Consider the following 16,906-nt stretch of genomic DNA (forward strand, 5'->3'; position numbering starts at 1 on the left):
AAATATGAATGGTCTCAATCCATTTATAGATGAGGGTCTCTGAAGTAGAAGTATGCTACTGCTCTATGGCATTACTGCATCTTGCTGCCCAGATACACTGTATGTTAATGATGCCAAAAAGTCAATCTGTTACAGTGGACAGTACATCATTGTGGTGGGGATGGCCCTTATGCATGACAGTGGACAGTTATCGACTGGGGTGGGAAAGACCTCATAGATGAGCAGATATCTGATAGGCTATGATCCCTTGGAAATCCTCATATCCACAAGTGAGCCCTCTGTGCATGACCTACCAAACTCACTATCATCTTTCCCTACATGGCGTGAAAAGCCAATCTGAGGGCTTTCCTTCGTACAAGCCTTAGGGTACTATGAGATGCAATGCCTCTAAGCCTACTTTGATTTCCCAGATCGTCTCAAGGATGCAAGGGTCCTCTGCTGACGCCCACACAACTACCTACTGACAAATCCATGTATGCCAATAGCCAGAAGAATTATGAGATCGTCTCAAGGATGCAAGGGGTCCTCTGCTGACACCCACACAACTACCTACTACCAAATCCACATACGCCAATAGCCAGAAGAATTATGAGATGTTTCCTTACTTAAGCTGTCTTCCAATATCCTCTAGAATTGTGGTAGGAAGTGCTTGAAATGTGATGGATGAATCAACCTTGAGTGGCAGCAGGAATCATCCTGATCTTGCTCGTTTAAATCCTCCTTCGCAACTTGGTCATATGCTGGAAAAAAGGTATGTCTGGAGCCCTGTTGTAGAAAGGTTCTCTTCAGACCCACTACAAGTGTATCGTCTGTCATATGCATCAAAAATTTCACCCCTCCGGAATATAATGAGCAGGGTCTGCATCTATGTGCAATCGGCAACTGCTCTGATCCTCTATCTGCTACAACCAGCACACAGTCCCCTTGTGATTGTACAATTCTACTAAATTGTTTAATTAAAGGAATCCTCTCTGCCAGGGGCTATCACCAAGAGGAACACATCACCTCTTGAGAAAAGACCAAGCAAAGTCTGTAAAGAAGGCAGGTCTGTTCTCCCAGATCCGTTCTCCATTCAAGGAATTTGGACTGCACAATAAGTGAGCCTCCTCCAAGTCCTTATAACCTGTGTCTCTAAATGTCCTAAGAGAGATCTAAGAAAGAGAATCACTCCTCAACAGCACTGGCAATCTCTGATGAGAATCTTCCCCACAAAATGCGGGATCTCTGTCCTCACATGTGTCCTCTACACTCTTGGTGGATTCCATAGAGTGAGGAGGAGATACTCTACACTCTTTTAATCTTTTTAAACCTAGTTTTTTCAGCTTTTTCAGATTTTTCAGTTTTCCATACTTCTCATACCTCTCATCCCAATCCACCATGTAGACCTACACATTTATCTCTATCTCTTCTTCTCTGATGAGAGATGATGATACCGGTTGTATTGGTTATGGTCTCATAGGCCATTCTGGCCTTTTAGAGACGTTAATAGATCTTATCTTATCGTATCGTATCTAAGACAAGATTTGAGTATGAAGAGAAGGGGCTGCCTTATTCTCTCTTCAATGCTGTCTGAGTCACTCAGAAACAAACATGGTGAGACAGACCTCTAGGCCTTCATGATAGCTGTTCCAAATCTGACTGCGAACCCCATCTCCATCTCTGTGGCTTTAATTTGATCCAGTTGCTGCAAGGTCCACCCAAGTATGGTCTAATTCCTCAAGTCTCTGGAGCCAAAGCTTCTTCCAAGGTTCCTCCCTAGTAGAAGTCATTTAAAAAAGAGCTTAACCAACAAAGCTCTACTCTTACAATCTAGGTCTATGATCCCTAGCCTGCCTCTAAATCTTAGCTGAAAGAGAACTTCCCAGGCTACCTTTTCTTTGGCTTGGGTCCTATCACCTCTTGACCCAATGAAGTTCTGCATGAGACACTTCTCCTAGCCAATGTAGGGTCTAGAGAAGGCCCAACAAGAAGTACCCCTTATGGTTGCCTGAAGGACCTAGTTAGGTACCACTACTCTCCTTGCAAGAGAGTCTCCCTATACTTCAATAAAGGATTCTTTACCTTACGCTCAATAACAGGAGCCACATGATGTTCGAAAGTAATCTCTATGCCCATACGACACCCCAAATATGTACCTAGTTCTGCAAGTGACCCAAGTGAAGAGTTAATGAAGTCTGCAATCCAACTGTTCTGTCGCAAACCCAAAATCTGCATGGTTTGTGTGAGTTGATAAAGGATACCTGATGCTAAGCAGGAAATCTCCATGGCTAACACGAAGGCCCTAAACTGCCCTCATCCCATCCAAGTAGATGGTCATATCATTTGCAAGCTTCAAGTCTAGAAGCTGATCATGATCTAGGATATGTAGAGCCTAATCCTTCTAATACCTGTACACCATGTGCTACTAGAGTTCCTAGCCTCTACCACAAAGAGAAAAAGAAAGGGTTCTAGTGGGCCTCCCTGTCAGACAGATCTTTGTAAGTTGAATCTCACCCCTTGCAGCACTGACTATCACATGGCTGTGAGCTGAAGAATGAAGTGTTTGGCACACCTTTTGACACTATCACATGGCTGTAAGATGAATAATAAAGTGTTGACACACCTCTAATACACTACTCCAAAAACCTATCCTCGTACAATTGCCTCCAAAAACTACTAGTTCACTCTATTGTAAACATTCAAATCAAGGAGCAAAACATCATAGTTGCCTAGAGTTTTGGAAACGAGGAAACGGATACATATGTCACAGTTGCAAAATGGAGTTTCGGCCCAAGGCCTAAACGACAAAACTAGGAAATAAATGTTATGTCTATTTCTAGGAGTACTTTAATATTAGACATATATGCAAGGATAATATTATTTGTAACTTTGAACCTCTACACCAAAATACTTAAATTCCTCAACAATATAAACATGATTATACTAAGGACTGAAAAATCACAATCCATGAGCTTCAAAAACTTTCAAGATCAAGATTCAGAACTCCATATAAAAGATCATAATAATCCATCAATGATAATGTCAACAGTCACATAGATTCATATTACCAATGGCTGCAAATAGTGTGGACAGGAAAGGAAAAGGATTAGGCAGCTGAAGGGTGAGGGATTTAGGGTTTAGGGGCTGTAGACAACAGTAGATCTGCAAGGGGGAAGCGAAAAGCAGCTAAGGAGACTGAGCAGCAGTAAAAGAGGGTGGAGAGTAGAGGAAAACAAGTGCAAACTGCATGCGAGGGGGTGGAATGACCTAAAACTATGGTTTTCTCCTGGCTAAACGTGTTTCAGATAGGAACCATTTCGTGCCATTTCTATTTCCATTTCGGGAAACTATGAAAACAATGAGATCCTATCTCCTAGCTCTAGCAAAGGCCGTACTCTCTAAGAAAGTAAAAGTGTTGTCTAGGATATTACACTCCTAGGCAACTATTTTGAGTCAAGTGAAGGATATTTGGCATCATTGGAGAAAGACTAATTGCCTTTACTAGAATCTTATAAGTAGGTTCTACAAGGTGATCAGTCTCCACTGGATAATTTCTAGTCTATCTCACTCATACACTTGGAAATAAGATGAATGAATCCATCAAAGAGCCTCTCTTGCATCCATCCAAAAGTTATGATCTGTTGAAACTTTTCCAACTGACCTCTATTAATGATTTCCCAATATTTCTAAAAAAAAACCAAGTTATGTCGGCCATACTCTACAAGGCACTTGCCCCTTGGAGGGCAATGAATACTTTCAGGATGCAGCCCTCAATGGAAAGGCAACATTTAAGCTTGTCTCATACTATTAAAAACCACTCTCTTGGTGCTCTACCACATACCATCTCTAGCCTCTCTATGTCCTTGGGCCTCTAGTCATGGAACCTAGTAGAGAAGTACTTTTTGTCCATATCAGAAATTTTCAAGATTAACGCTCCTATTTTGTTCATATCCCAAGCCATTCTCCATGTACTCATGGTAGGGTCATTAAATGCACCTATCTTTGTTGTAACTATGTTTCCATCTTCCTATGGACTCTCTTTTTCCTCCCATCATATGACCTGCACGTGTAGAGCCATTGCATGCCTCTTAGCTTCCTTTTTGAAGGATTCATTCAATGTCACAAACACACACACACACACAGAACAAAGATATGTATATTAACATCTTTGAAGACCTATGAGATGTGATTTTGTGGTACATCTATGAGTTTCATCTTGTCATGAAGTATTTAAAAGATGAGATGCATGCCAAAGAGACTTTGTGAGGGGCTGATTTCACCTCATTTCCAAAGGAAGTGGAGACAAACTGGAGATCACACAACGGAGACCAATCACTGTGCTTGGAACTTTCTATAGGATCTTTGCAAAGGTGACCAGCCTCAAATTAGCCCCATTGATGTCAGATATTGTACACCCCATGCAGACAGGCTTTGTCCGAGAGCACAACATCTTGGACAACATCTTCACTTTGTGGGAGTCTATGGCTTTGGCTCAATCCAGGAAACAGGACCCTACTGTGCTCCTCCTTGACTTTGAGAACACATATGACTGCATGGATTGGGAGTTCCTGGAGGGCACGATGCTGAGGATGGGCTTTCTAGAGTAGTGTGTTGGGGGAGTAGCTTCTCTTTACTTCTCAGTATATAGTCAGGTTATGATGGATGGGGTGAGAGGAGACAGATTTAGCATTCGGAGGTCAGTAAGACAAGGCTGTCCAGTAGCCCCCTCCTTGTTTTTATGCATAGCAGAGGCCATGAGCTCCTTCTTGAAAGATAGATCTACAACAATCAGAGGCATGTTACCCAACCTTAAGTTTGAGGAGGTTCTTGATGTGGAGTTTGCTGATGACACAGCTGTCTATCTAGATGGGGATGAGGATAACTTTAGGGCCTTTGTATCATCCATGGAGATATTTTTGCAAAGCAGCAAGTACCCTAATCAACTGCCACACGCCCTATGGATTTTGGGTACAAAGGAAATGCACTAAGTTTGCAGAGAGGGCTAATCTATAGAAAGTGCCAAGTATACTTCAGGAAATCTACAGGGAAGTCTATAGGGAATACAAAAATGCCTAGAAATACACGTCTGGAGGATGTGTAAAAGTCTAGAGACAAATGGAAGTTGGAGGAGTGCAATGTGAACTGTTAGAGATAAATGCATGGAGAATCTCTAAGGAGAAATGCAAATCTAGATATAAATAGTAAAGCCCAAAGGTAAATGCAAGTCTGGATAATGGAGAGAAATGTTGATGTCTAAGAGAAACATTGTAAGTCGAAAGAGGGCTGCTAGAGTGAAGAGAGAAATGCTAGACGGGGAGGGGCAAATGTTGAAGAGAGGATAGAATGCAGACAGAAGAGAGAATGATAGAGAGAGGAGAGGAATTCTCGAGAGAAGAGAGAATGTAGGGAAATACAAGTCTGTGGAGAATGTCACGGCAGAGGTGGAATGGAGTGAGGGGTTGAGTGAGGCACAAGTTTGCAGAGAATGGCGCAGCAGAGGTGGAGTGAGGAGGTGGAATGGAGTGGAGTATGGAGGTGGAGTGAGGTGGGGTAGAGTGGTGGAGTCAAGTGAGATGGCACGCAGTAAGAGGTGGAGAGATGTGGATTGAGAGTGAAAGCATTAAAACAAAGAGGTGGAGAGATGTGCAACACTCTCTAAACAATGCATTTGAGGATTATGGCACCTAAACACTCTCTAACCACATTATGTAGCTTGGAAATGCTGTGTGCATGTCTCTTGTACACAATCAGATTGGGAGAGTGAGGACAGTTGGGCTTACCTTAAAGTCCCAAAGGACTCCCATTCAAGGATTCTTGGTAAGTGCTATAAATTATCTTCGAGGTGCTATGGCCTTATCTAGATTACCAAGAAGAGCATATCTTATGAGTGAGACTTCTCTCTTGACATTTGAGTTTATCCGATGTGCTATAAATTATCTTTGAGGTGTTGTGGTCCTAGCTAGATTACTAAGAAGAGCATATCTAACAAGTGACACTCATCTCTCGACATTTGAGTTCATTTGATGTTTCATGTGAGTTGTTTAAAAGAACGATTGGGGCAAGGTGAGACCTAAAGGTCATGATAGAGGAAATTTTGTGACTCCAAGAAATTGCTCATTACATTTTTCTTGAGCTCCAATTGGTTTTTGATTATAGGACTAAACAATCCCATCAAAGTCCCAAATATTTGGTGAAGTAAAAGAATGGCATGGAGGTGGAGGCTACAAGGGAGGAGTTGTATTCATTGAAGAGTCATTTTTCCACTTTACTCTTGAGGATATTGCTAAGAACTGCAATCATTTGTAAAGGGGAAAGTATTACATCCTTGGACATCCAGATGGACACTACTAATATTAGTCATTGTAGTCATGAAGTGATTTAGAGTCAGTCCTATGAGTTAGACTTACCTTTGATATTTAAGCTCACCCAATGTTTCATATGAGTTGTTTGAAAGAATGATCGGGGCAAGATGAATTGATGATTGCGATGGAGAGAAGAGAAAATGTAGGAAAATGCAAGCTTCCAAAGAGTGTCACAACAAAGTGGAGTTGAGTAAAGGGTGGAGTGATGCAGAGTAAGTGAGGTGTACGATAGAAGGAGAGTGAGCTGGAAGAAATCACGCTTCTATTATTCAACTGCACACTTACAATGGTATTGTCTCTTTTTATAGGAAAAAAGAGGGCCAGAGGAAAATCTAGATGATTTCTATTCCAACAAGATTCCTTGCTCAACCCCAAAAAGTCATTAGAGAAATTTCATGTGCTCAAATGGAAAAAACTCTAAAGAAAACTAATATCAAAGAAAAAATATATTAGAGTCTAGAAAGGTAAATGTCTCCCTAGTGAAGTCATGTAAAGTGACTTGCATATACAAAGTAAAGCAAATATGAGTATAAAAAGTTACTAGTACACCCTAATTAGAGACTATTTTAATGCTACGCACATGAGTGGTGTACATCCTTCTCTCTTCTATGAGCACTTTGAGTGTGAATACATGATCCAAAGTGGTAATGCCTCTTCTAAAACCAGCTTCCCCGGAGCTCTTTGGCTAAGTTTCTCTATTAAGAAGGCTCAATGCATCCTCAATGCATCCTCCAAAATAGCGCCATAGCTTTTTGCCAAGCAACATCCAATCGTAGTCATCCAATAACGGTTGGGAGAGATGGGGTCTCTTCTCTTAAAGAGAGGCACGATAGTATAGTCCACACAACTAGGTGAGAAGTCTTAGGCCACTAGACGATCATGAATGTTGTGTGCTCCTTGTCTACAATTTATCAATAGCATCTATGATTAGTTTGTGTGTATAGAAACTAATCTAGTTTCCCATTAGTTGTGGCATTGTTTGTTGTCTCAGTACATCATATAGAGCACTTGCATATTCATCAAACTTATGAGAAGTGAGGAACTATAAAGAAAAACAAAAAGAGAGACAAAAATGGAAATGGAAAAATTTTGTGAGTTATGGGAGTTTTAAGTAATTTTAGAGACAAGAAAGGTCCAAAGGGAAACCAAAATGAAAATGGAAACATTGAAACCAAACTAACTTGCGTACATAAAAAATATTAGCAAACGAACCAAAGAATCACTGAATAGGAGAGCTTGAATGCTCTTGCACGGTAGATGACACACAATAGGCCCCAAAGTTGGCACCCCGTATTACAATATTCAAAGCTTACGCAAATGATAAGTGCCTTGCTGTCATAAACATAGTCTTTCAATGCCAATGATTCTTATGTACCTAGCTCTTGAATTAGCCTAGACTTGTCTCCAACATGATGTCCTCGATTACTCTCACTAACCTTGACAAAATGTACGAGATAAATGTATCCATTCACATTCTAAGAAATGTCATCTATTTGAATCCATATTACACTACAAACAATGTATAATACAATCAAATCTCGATTCAAAAGTGATTTGATCTCCTATAAGAATCCCGAGCTCTATTTATGTCTCAATTGTAGTGCTTTTCCCTAACCTTTGCATACCCAATTTACTATCATACTAAGGAAATTCAAACTTGCATTTAAGACCATTGCTACCACAACAAATCTAGCATTTGAATTTCATGCCCAAATTTGAAGCACAATTTCTCTAACCCTACTAAATGCAACCCATTTGATCCTACCTTGCATTTTCCACAGCAAAAGAGCTGTAATTTCACTTTCTTCATGATAAGCTATCCAAAGATGCCTCCAACGATGATACAATTGAGAAGAGAAAAGAAATCCAACAATTGACTATTCACAACAGTGAATCCACATCGTTGCACTGTTTATGCAGCAGCCATTGCTGAACTGCTACTATCCAACCTGCCCAAAGACATTAATATATTCACAAAAGGACTACAATGGAGAATTGCTCTAGATTAATAGCAGTGGCTGGTATTCTGGAAGTTTTGTGTGACACAATTGATTTACAAATGCTCAAGATCCCTATTACCCCTGTTGATTGACTCCAATTAAGCCTTGTACTTTTCAGGTGTCCAAGAACTTTGTCACCTTCATTGTTGGACTGAAACCAACTTAAGATTTTTCAAACGTCCATCCATAGACTTCAGCCTATCCCACCCCTAAGAAACACCACCAAAAATAAGCTCAAATTCATGGAATAATCTTCCAAATAAACCTATCCTCCAAAGTCTCCATGCAATCCCACCCTACTCCTTTCACAAATAGAGGGATTTCTCATGACAAAACTTTGAGAAGGTCACTTTCTTCATGACAATTTGATCCAAAAGTGCACAATGATTGAGATCTCAAAGAAGAGAGGATATTTGCTGGTAGTGCTACAATAACAATATTTTGATGAGATTTAGATCAAAAATAGTTTCAATATCAAGAGAAGAATGGCTCCCACCTTGATTTCCATGTGTGTTGTACTTGTATTCATTGATGCAAAGGACTTGAACTGCACAAGAAACTCATCAACAAATTTTGGCACTTTTGTTCTTAGATAAGCAAAAAGAAAATACATCAATACATTAAGCCCATGCTTTGACTTAGAGCCCTAGGGATGTCACACGCCAACAAGGCCATAAGTTGCAAGTCCTACCTTTCTAGGGAAGCGTGACAACAAAGGAAACAACAATAAGAGGCTAAGAGATATTGTATCCCCTTTTGGAGCAGGCCACTTGCAAACTCTTTTCACATTTGAGGAGGTTGGTAGTTTTGAACAAATCTGCTTTGCCAAATCTGCTCTTGAATCATTTTAGTCTATTCTTGAAGATTGCTGCTTTGCCAAATCTGCTTGTCTTTGGCATATCTAACGGGTACGTGATGTATTTAGTTTCGATTTAGCTCCAGGTATTTACGGTCATGTGGGCCGCGTTCAAGGATTGTTGTTATGGCAAATTACTTGCATGGTTTCGACTTGTGATCTTCAAAGAGGTGGCTGCTCCATGGGTAGATATCATCCGCACCACCCCAATCGTTCGTGCATGCTTCACGATCCCCTCGCTCCTATTCTTGTAGCCTTTTGGCTCCATGCATTGTTTTCTACATGTTCTCTCAGTGTGCTTCGTTGGTCAAAAGGCCCTTTGAAATATTTTCCATTCATAAATCCAAACTTTTTCTCTCTCACACACACACACACGTAGATACATAGATAGAGGTAGAGGTGCAAATGGAAATACACACCTTTCTAAGTGAATTTTTGTCTCCCGGATCCCTTTGGATCACGAGGGGAATGCTTGACATCTAGAATCCTTCACTACCAATGTAATGTCACCATGCCAAGAGCTAGGGTTACAAAAATTAGAGCTCCTTTTAAGGTAAAGTTAAACCTTCATTTCTCATGCTAGTGTTAGTGATCCTTTCACCTAAAATATCCTCTCGACTCTCTTGTTTTCCTATCCTAAGAATAGTTTGTATGTAAAGCTAGCTTAGCAAGGTAGTCGCAATTTTACTTTTATACTAAGCATCAAAAAACTCTTATCCTAGTAGTGTGTACCTATGCATAATGGGATATATTTTCATAATCTAGCCCTAGTCTAATGGCATTCATCATTATACCAACTATTCTAAGGTGCTTGTCCCATGGGTGTTTATCTAGAGGGTTTTCTCTATGGGAATATATACATTGCAAATGCATATACTTATCCGCCAAGGTGCAAACTATTAGGATCCATGTTCCATAGCCCATCGAGGTAACCAACAATGCTACCATATCCTCTATTGTTCGAGAAAGTCAAAGCCCTTAAATTTGGATGTCTTTCCAAGCCATTACAAATCACAAGACTATGTGCAATATCCAAGATGCATAAATGTGTCCCATATTCATTTACATCTTTATCCTATAAGCTTATTTGGACACCTCTCTTCTAGTGGCAAGTCTCTATATATAGGGTCATTCGCATCATATAAAGATGTCTACAAATGGCTGGCACATGCTCTCAAGTCCACTACCTATAATAGGGTCATTTGCATCATTTAAAAATTCTACAAGTTCCCAATATATGCAAGTCCACTACTATAAAGATGTCTTCAATTTTAGAAAAGTGCATAATATCCTCATATAGTGACATGTGGGGTGACCCCCCAAAATGCATAACATGAGCGAGTAGCTAGAAACTAGCATAGTATAATAAAGATGTCTATTTAACCTTGTGTAAACAACTAAACCCATATATATTTGGCCTCTACAACCTTAATGCAATGTTTGTATTGTATCCAGTACTACCTCTCTGAAAAGCACAACCACTTCTCTTGAACCTCTAGTGCTCCCTATGGTCTATGATTGTGGAAAAAAAGCTAATTGCCATCCATATCCATGCACCATTAGAAGCTTGTTGCTCATCCACTAATGCGTTTCATTGTAAAGGCAATGACTCTCCCTTTGAAAGTGCCTTTAAATTATCTTATGTCTAGGTGCAAACTTCCATTGCAATTCCATATAAAGGCTTTTAGTTTCTTATATATCACACACTATTGTGTGATTTTGTGGTCTTTGATGACCACCTTTTGATCTATGTAGACCTACTCATATCTCCTTTACTTGCTTCTAACACTTTGGGTGTACTTTCTTTCATAAGTGCCACTCAAGCTATAGTGAGATTACATTCTCACCTTTTAAAAGCTCCTTTTGGTCAAGAATGTGTTATTCTCGCCTTTTAGGAACCCCCTTTTGGTCAAGAATGTGTTTCTATGTTGTACTCTACAAGTTTTAGGGTTACTGACTTTTCCTACATAATGTTTGTTGATTCTCGATGCACATGCAATTAGAGAGAGAAAGAAGGAAAACATTCACTTCAAGTCACTTTCTAGGATGGGGCAAGCCAAAACACCTTTTCATAACATAAATTTAGGATTCCTTTAGTGATTAATGCTTAGCTACACAAGCATTCAAACAAAAGACAATTATGGATAGACTCACACGTTATTGAGTTGAATTTAGCTAGACTATTCCCTTGGTGGATATACAAAGATTCCAATTATGCCCATGAGGCATAACACTTGAGACCCTACTTGCAATACATGCCTCTTCTACACCAAAAAAGAGATAAGATGCATTGTGGACTTTTGATAAGATTTTCTTTATGTTTAAAACTCCTCAACAAAACACAAATTCATCAAAAAGAATCATGTGGATTTTCTCTTAGACTTTTTGAACATATGATACTACATAATAATTTTCTTTTTAAGTATTATAGATAAGCATCATTCATTCATTTAATTAAGAGTAGAACAATGGAAAACTACTACTCAAAAATCTTATGTTTATGTTTGGAAATTTTGATAGGAACAAATCTTGCATATGCAATTCACAGAAATATGTAGTTGGGGCTATTCAGCATCTTCATTTTCACTAGTTACTGGGAACATGTAAGTTACTAACATCAATTTGATGTTTCACACATTTTTACTTAAATGTTACTTCCCAAAATGTTCTTTAGCACCTTATTTCTTAATTTATTGCACAATGTTGTACTCCTCATCTATATTAATATTAACTAGGAATCTTAAAGTCTGTATCTTGACCCCATTAACCATTCTTGTTTATGATTACTTTATGGTTAAATCATGAAAAATGTTTGCATAGTAGCTCAATAAATTGCATGTTTTGATTTTTGGCATGTTGCCTTTGAGCATATAACATATGCATCAATTTAAAAATCTTGTTGATTGTTGTTTTCTTTTTGGAGAGGACAAAAAGAATATGTTTTAAAATAGAAAAAAACCATGTTGTAAGTCATATACTATGGTGGTGATGTGTGGACACACTTAGGACCACCCAAGTTTCTTCCCTTCTGAAGAGGTGCTCTCTCTTTAAAAGGCTTATGCACACATCGTCTTAATCTATTTAGGGTTCTATATCTACATTTTGTATCCTTCCTTTCATTAGTTTCGAGTTTCATCTTGCTCTCCATTGTTTGTTGTACTCTTGCTTTTCTCTCTTGCCATTGTTTACAACCATATTTATCAAAGCCTCTATTCTTCCTCCCTCTATAAGCCTCTCCCACACCAATGCAAATGACACAAATTGTTATGCCATTTGAATTGGACTTAGCTCTCAAGGTGTGTACAATATAAATAAAATTTCTCCACCTTTTGGCAAAATTGTATGCTTCAAACACCTTTTGGACTTTGCAATTACATCCTAGGCTATCTTCGCAATTTCGAATAATTGGGATTTGCTATTTTTGAACCATTTTGCTACATCATGGAGACAAATTCCTCCACCAAATCGCTTCTATAGCTTTGAGCTTTAACCACCTCACTTTTGCTATTCTTATTACTATCTTCTCTATGTCTCTTTCTTCTCCATTCTATAATACAAGTGCAATAATCTTCATTGTGTTGGAAGAATACATCTTGCTTTTTTGATTTGGGATACTTTGCAATTGTAATTTGAGAAAATTACTGGCACATTTGAAATATCAAAATGTTTGGGAACAATGATATAGACAATAATCTGTTTATCAGTTAAATGAAAAAATGTGGGGCCAATTATCAATTGTTAGGTGCAAAAGGGCTATGTAAATGGAGTTGTAGATATTGAGAAGTGGCATGAGTTTCATGTTATTAATGTTACTTCTAAAGGCACAATGGAGAATGAGGTAAGTCCGACTATTCACACACTAGGTGTATATCCCACTCAATGATAAGCTAGATGGGATGCAAAGGTTCATGCATTACCAGTCTTCTTTATCAAAAGAACAATCACCTCATATCTATGTATCTAAAGTTGGAAATCAACCTTGGGATATGATGGGGAAGCTCTATCAAGTATGTAATGAGGCATGAATTGCTTGCTTACATAAATGATTGGATTTCGAGCATATAAATAAGGGTGATTTTATGGATGCATTTCAATTACTATGTACTTGAATCATCCCAGATAAAGCTTGTTTTACCATTATATTTGTGGATGATAAATATATACTTCATGTTTGTAGCAATGATAATGACATTATTATCACTTTAGGAACCTTACATCATGGAATTCACTTCTACAGATAATGCTACATTTTGTGACATAGATTTTTGACACTTGATCTATGGACCCTTGTTGCATATTGTTAGGCAAGACATGGTGTCTAATTTATTAGATTTGTAGGCTCCTATAAAACTTTATCGTTATGCTCCTATGAGGGCACCTTCAATTGGTAGGGATTTGAACATCGTTACATTCATTATCACTAGCAAATTTACACTAGTGTTAGCTACCCTTTGAAGCTAGAGTTAGAAGTTTTTATGTGGCTAAAATTGTTTCATCTATGGTTGAAATGAGATTGGTCATCTCTTGGTATGTAATTTACAAATCATGGGGTGAGCTACATGTCTAAAGGTTTTTATGTATCTTTGGCTAAAAACATGTCAAATATCAATGCACAATATCTCACACTCCTCATAAAATGAAGTGGTTGAGAGGAAAACTATTACTCTTATGGATTGAAATCAAAATACCCTTTCATAAATCCTTATAGCTTATCATGAATACTATAAGAAGCCAACCACTGAAAAAGAGGGGCTCCATTCATCCACCATCCATTGAACTTTATAGAAGCTATTAAGCCATGGGTTCACTCCTATAGCCATAGGTCAAGAAGGAGATTGTTTCCTCAAAGAATATAATAAATGGATACATCCTACCCTTGAGGAGGGTGTTGAGAATGAGCAAGAGTAGTTACAATTTATCACATTAAATCAAAGATAATAAAATGTTTGAATTCCAAGTAAACTCAGAATGTTGTCCCACACTTGAGGACGGAGTTGGTAAGAAGTTGTGTCCTACTATTATCAAGGTGGCATGTCATTTGAGTGTGCTTGGGATGATGTCCTATCCTTGATATGCCCTAAAGTTGTGACATGGAAGAGTGAGCTAGGGTATTGGCCTAGGTGCAATGAGGGTATAATGTGCCTTTCTTCTTTTTTTTCTTTTTTTTCTCAATGTTCAGTAAATACAATAAATAAATTGTGTGTGTGTGTGTGTGTGTGTGTGTGTGTGTGTGTGTGTGTGTGTGTGTGTGTGTGTGTGTGTGTGTCCATCGCCTCTACATCCATTACCTCTACCTCCATTATCACCTTCTCTCAACTGGTATCAGAGTTACATTTGTGGGAGCTCATAATTGGAGCAAGGAATATTATAAATCATGGTTTACCATGACATCCATGATTGTGGTCTAGATTTGAAAGAGATACAGAACTTATCCTTGAGCTCTTCAATTTAAGTCAAATAGGTAGATTAAGAGAGTCATTGAGGCTCAATTTAGGGGCTGTCATTGCACGATTTTGAAGTTTTTGGACAGCCAATAGTACTAGAGATAAGGAAAATTAGATGATTTTGGATCAATCAAGAAGATATTTGGTTCATGTATTAATGTATGCAAGCAAGGGGGCTGCTCAAGCATAGGAGCAACTTGTTTCTTGGAAGTAGGAGGTTAGCTTAAGTACTAAAGTAAGGGGCCTTCTCAATCTTTTATCAAAATAGATATAGAAGAAGAAATCAAAAGTTGCTTTGATTATGACTACTAGAAAGCCTTGAGCCTCCTCAATCACATTGACAAGGACTAAAGTATGTTCTCTACCAACTCCAACGTGTCAACAACATACTCTTGTTCTTGCTCATTCCCTACACCGTGCAACTTATTTCTAGCCTTCACTTCTTGTTTTGACCTCTTTTTAAGCTTATTTTTTTATTTGCTTCTTTTCTCAAACTTTGTGAGGAACTTCTTATTCAGCTTCTCCCCACTTTCTTGGAAGCTCAAATCTTTCCCACACAACAATACAATGCATCAACTGCAGTAGCAGTCTCTATGAACTGAGACATGCTAGACAATATTGATTTAATCTAAAAATCCACGATTTCCTTAGGCAATCCACATACATACTTTTCCACTTGCTCATGAAGAGGAACTGTACGATAAGAAGTTATTGATAGCAAGGCATCCCAAAACTTCTTATTATACTATTCCAAGTTCTTACACTATGTTGCATCAACCTTATTCCCAAGCTATCATAATGTGCACCTCAAATGAACTAGTCAACCAATTTGATGCAAACATTTGCTTCAATTGTATCCATGTTGACGGTGCTCTACCTTATATTAAGAGTGTGGACCATGTCAAGGCTCTCAGCATATCTTGTGCACCATTGAAGGACTCAAACTTCACCCCTTTTCCACCCTCATCATAGTCTTTTGCTACCCCTTTGGGAGTCAAATTGGCATACATTGGCTACTGCAAAAGGGTGCATTTGTTGTGTTTGCATCATGACCAACACCAAATGAAGCATTTGCATAACCAGCACATTACTAAGCCCCATAAGCATTTGAGAGTGCAGATGCTACCAAACATGCCACTTTGTGTCCCAAGCATCATGACAATGTTCCCATACATAAGTTTATGCATATTACCAATTATACCTAGATACATTGGGCCTTGTACACCATGCATTGGTTACTGCATACTATAAGGAGTTGTGCCATACATCCTCGTATGTGGTCCTTCACTCACCATAGTATGGAAAATAGTGCCATCACCAAACTATCTTGGTTGTCCCATTAATGCATGTGTACTTAGCTATCCAAAACCCATTGGATTAGCACTACCAAGATGGCCTTGCATTTGGGTATCCAATCCCACTAGTACTATTTTCTTTTGCTCATCTCCAACCTTGGATGCATCTTTAGGCTGCAATGGCTATGCTTTGGAAGCTTCTTGCTGCCCAGATTCCTTGGAATATGATATCTTATTCTTGCCCTTGCTATCCTTTTTGGGAGAATTCAAAAATCTCTCAAACTATGGGTCTTTGGCCAATTGAACAAAGATGTCAGCTACTATCTTCAATCGAGCCTTGAACTAGTCATCACATTCTTCACCTCCTTGCTAACCATTAGCCTTGTGGCTTTGAAGGACCTGCTTCTTAGTCAACAACCATATTTTCTCCTTGTTGTCTATGTTGTAAGCTTGTTCCAAGGTTAGGCATTACATTTTTTCCTTCATTTTGGGTACTTTAAAAATGAGATGCATTGTTACTACTTGATCCCATCTCATTGTAAGATGATGTACTTTCTCAACTAAATACAAATTTGGCCCAAGCAAAACTTCTCACCTTCAATCAAGTGCCTTGGGCCCACCAAGTCAAGAGATGTGATGATACCCCGACAATGAATCCATAAAACAAGCCTTCCTCCTTGGATGGGGTGGTACTAACATGATTTAACACTAAATGCGGTAAGTAATTAATTTGCATAAATTGAAATGTGCACTTTATCACTTTAATCTTGAACATTGGACAGACTCATTGACTTTAAATTAGTACCCCATATAGTATTTCTTTAGCTTTTATTGCAAATGGATGGAGTACAACTGAGATTCTCTGATCCTCTCCTATAATCCAAGTGCCCCATGCTGGCTTTGAAATCCTAACTTTTTTTGTAAGTTAGGTCTTATAGCAAAAATTTTCCAATATCTCCACCTTTGATAA

The 16,906-nt window shown here is 38.6% G+C and overlaps 1 protein-coding gene across 2 annotated transcripts in view; it reads left to right on the forward strand.

The window, feature by feature from the left end:
- The window catches only part of LOC148011057 (uncharacterized), a 222,661-nt gene that overhangs the window by 155,198 nt on the left and 50,557 nt on the right, over positions 1-16,906 (forward strand). For both annotated transcript variants that reach the window (XM_087671387.1, XM_087671388.1), the window contains exon 17: positions 11,718-11,800. In XM_087671387.1, the coding sequence (XP_087527513.1) occupies positions 11,718-11,800 (83 nt within the window). The remainder of the gene's footprint in view (positions 1-11,717; positions 11,801-16,906) is intronic.

Source organism: Lygodium microphyllum, chromosome 29 (assembly GCF_053477565.2).
Source record: "Lygodium microphyllum isolate KBCC chromosome 29, Lygodium_microphyllum_v1.1.10, whole genome shotgun sequence".
In the NCBI taxonomy this organism is placed as follows: Eukaryota; Viridiplantae; Streptophyta; class Polypodiopsida; order Schizaeales; family Lygodiaceae; genus Lygodium; species Lygodium microphyllum.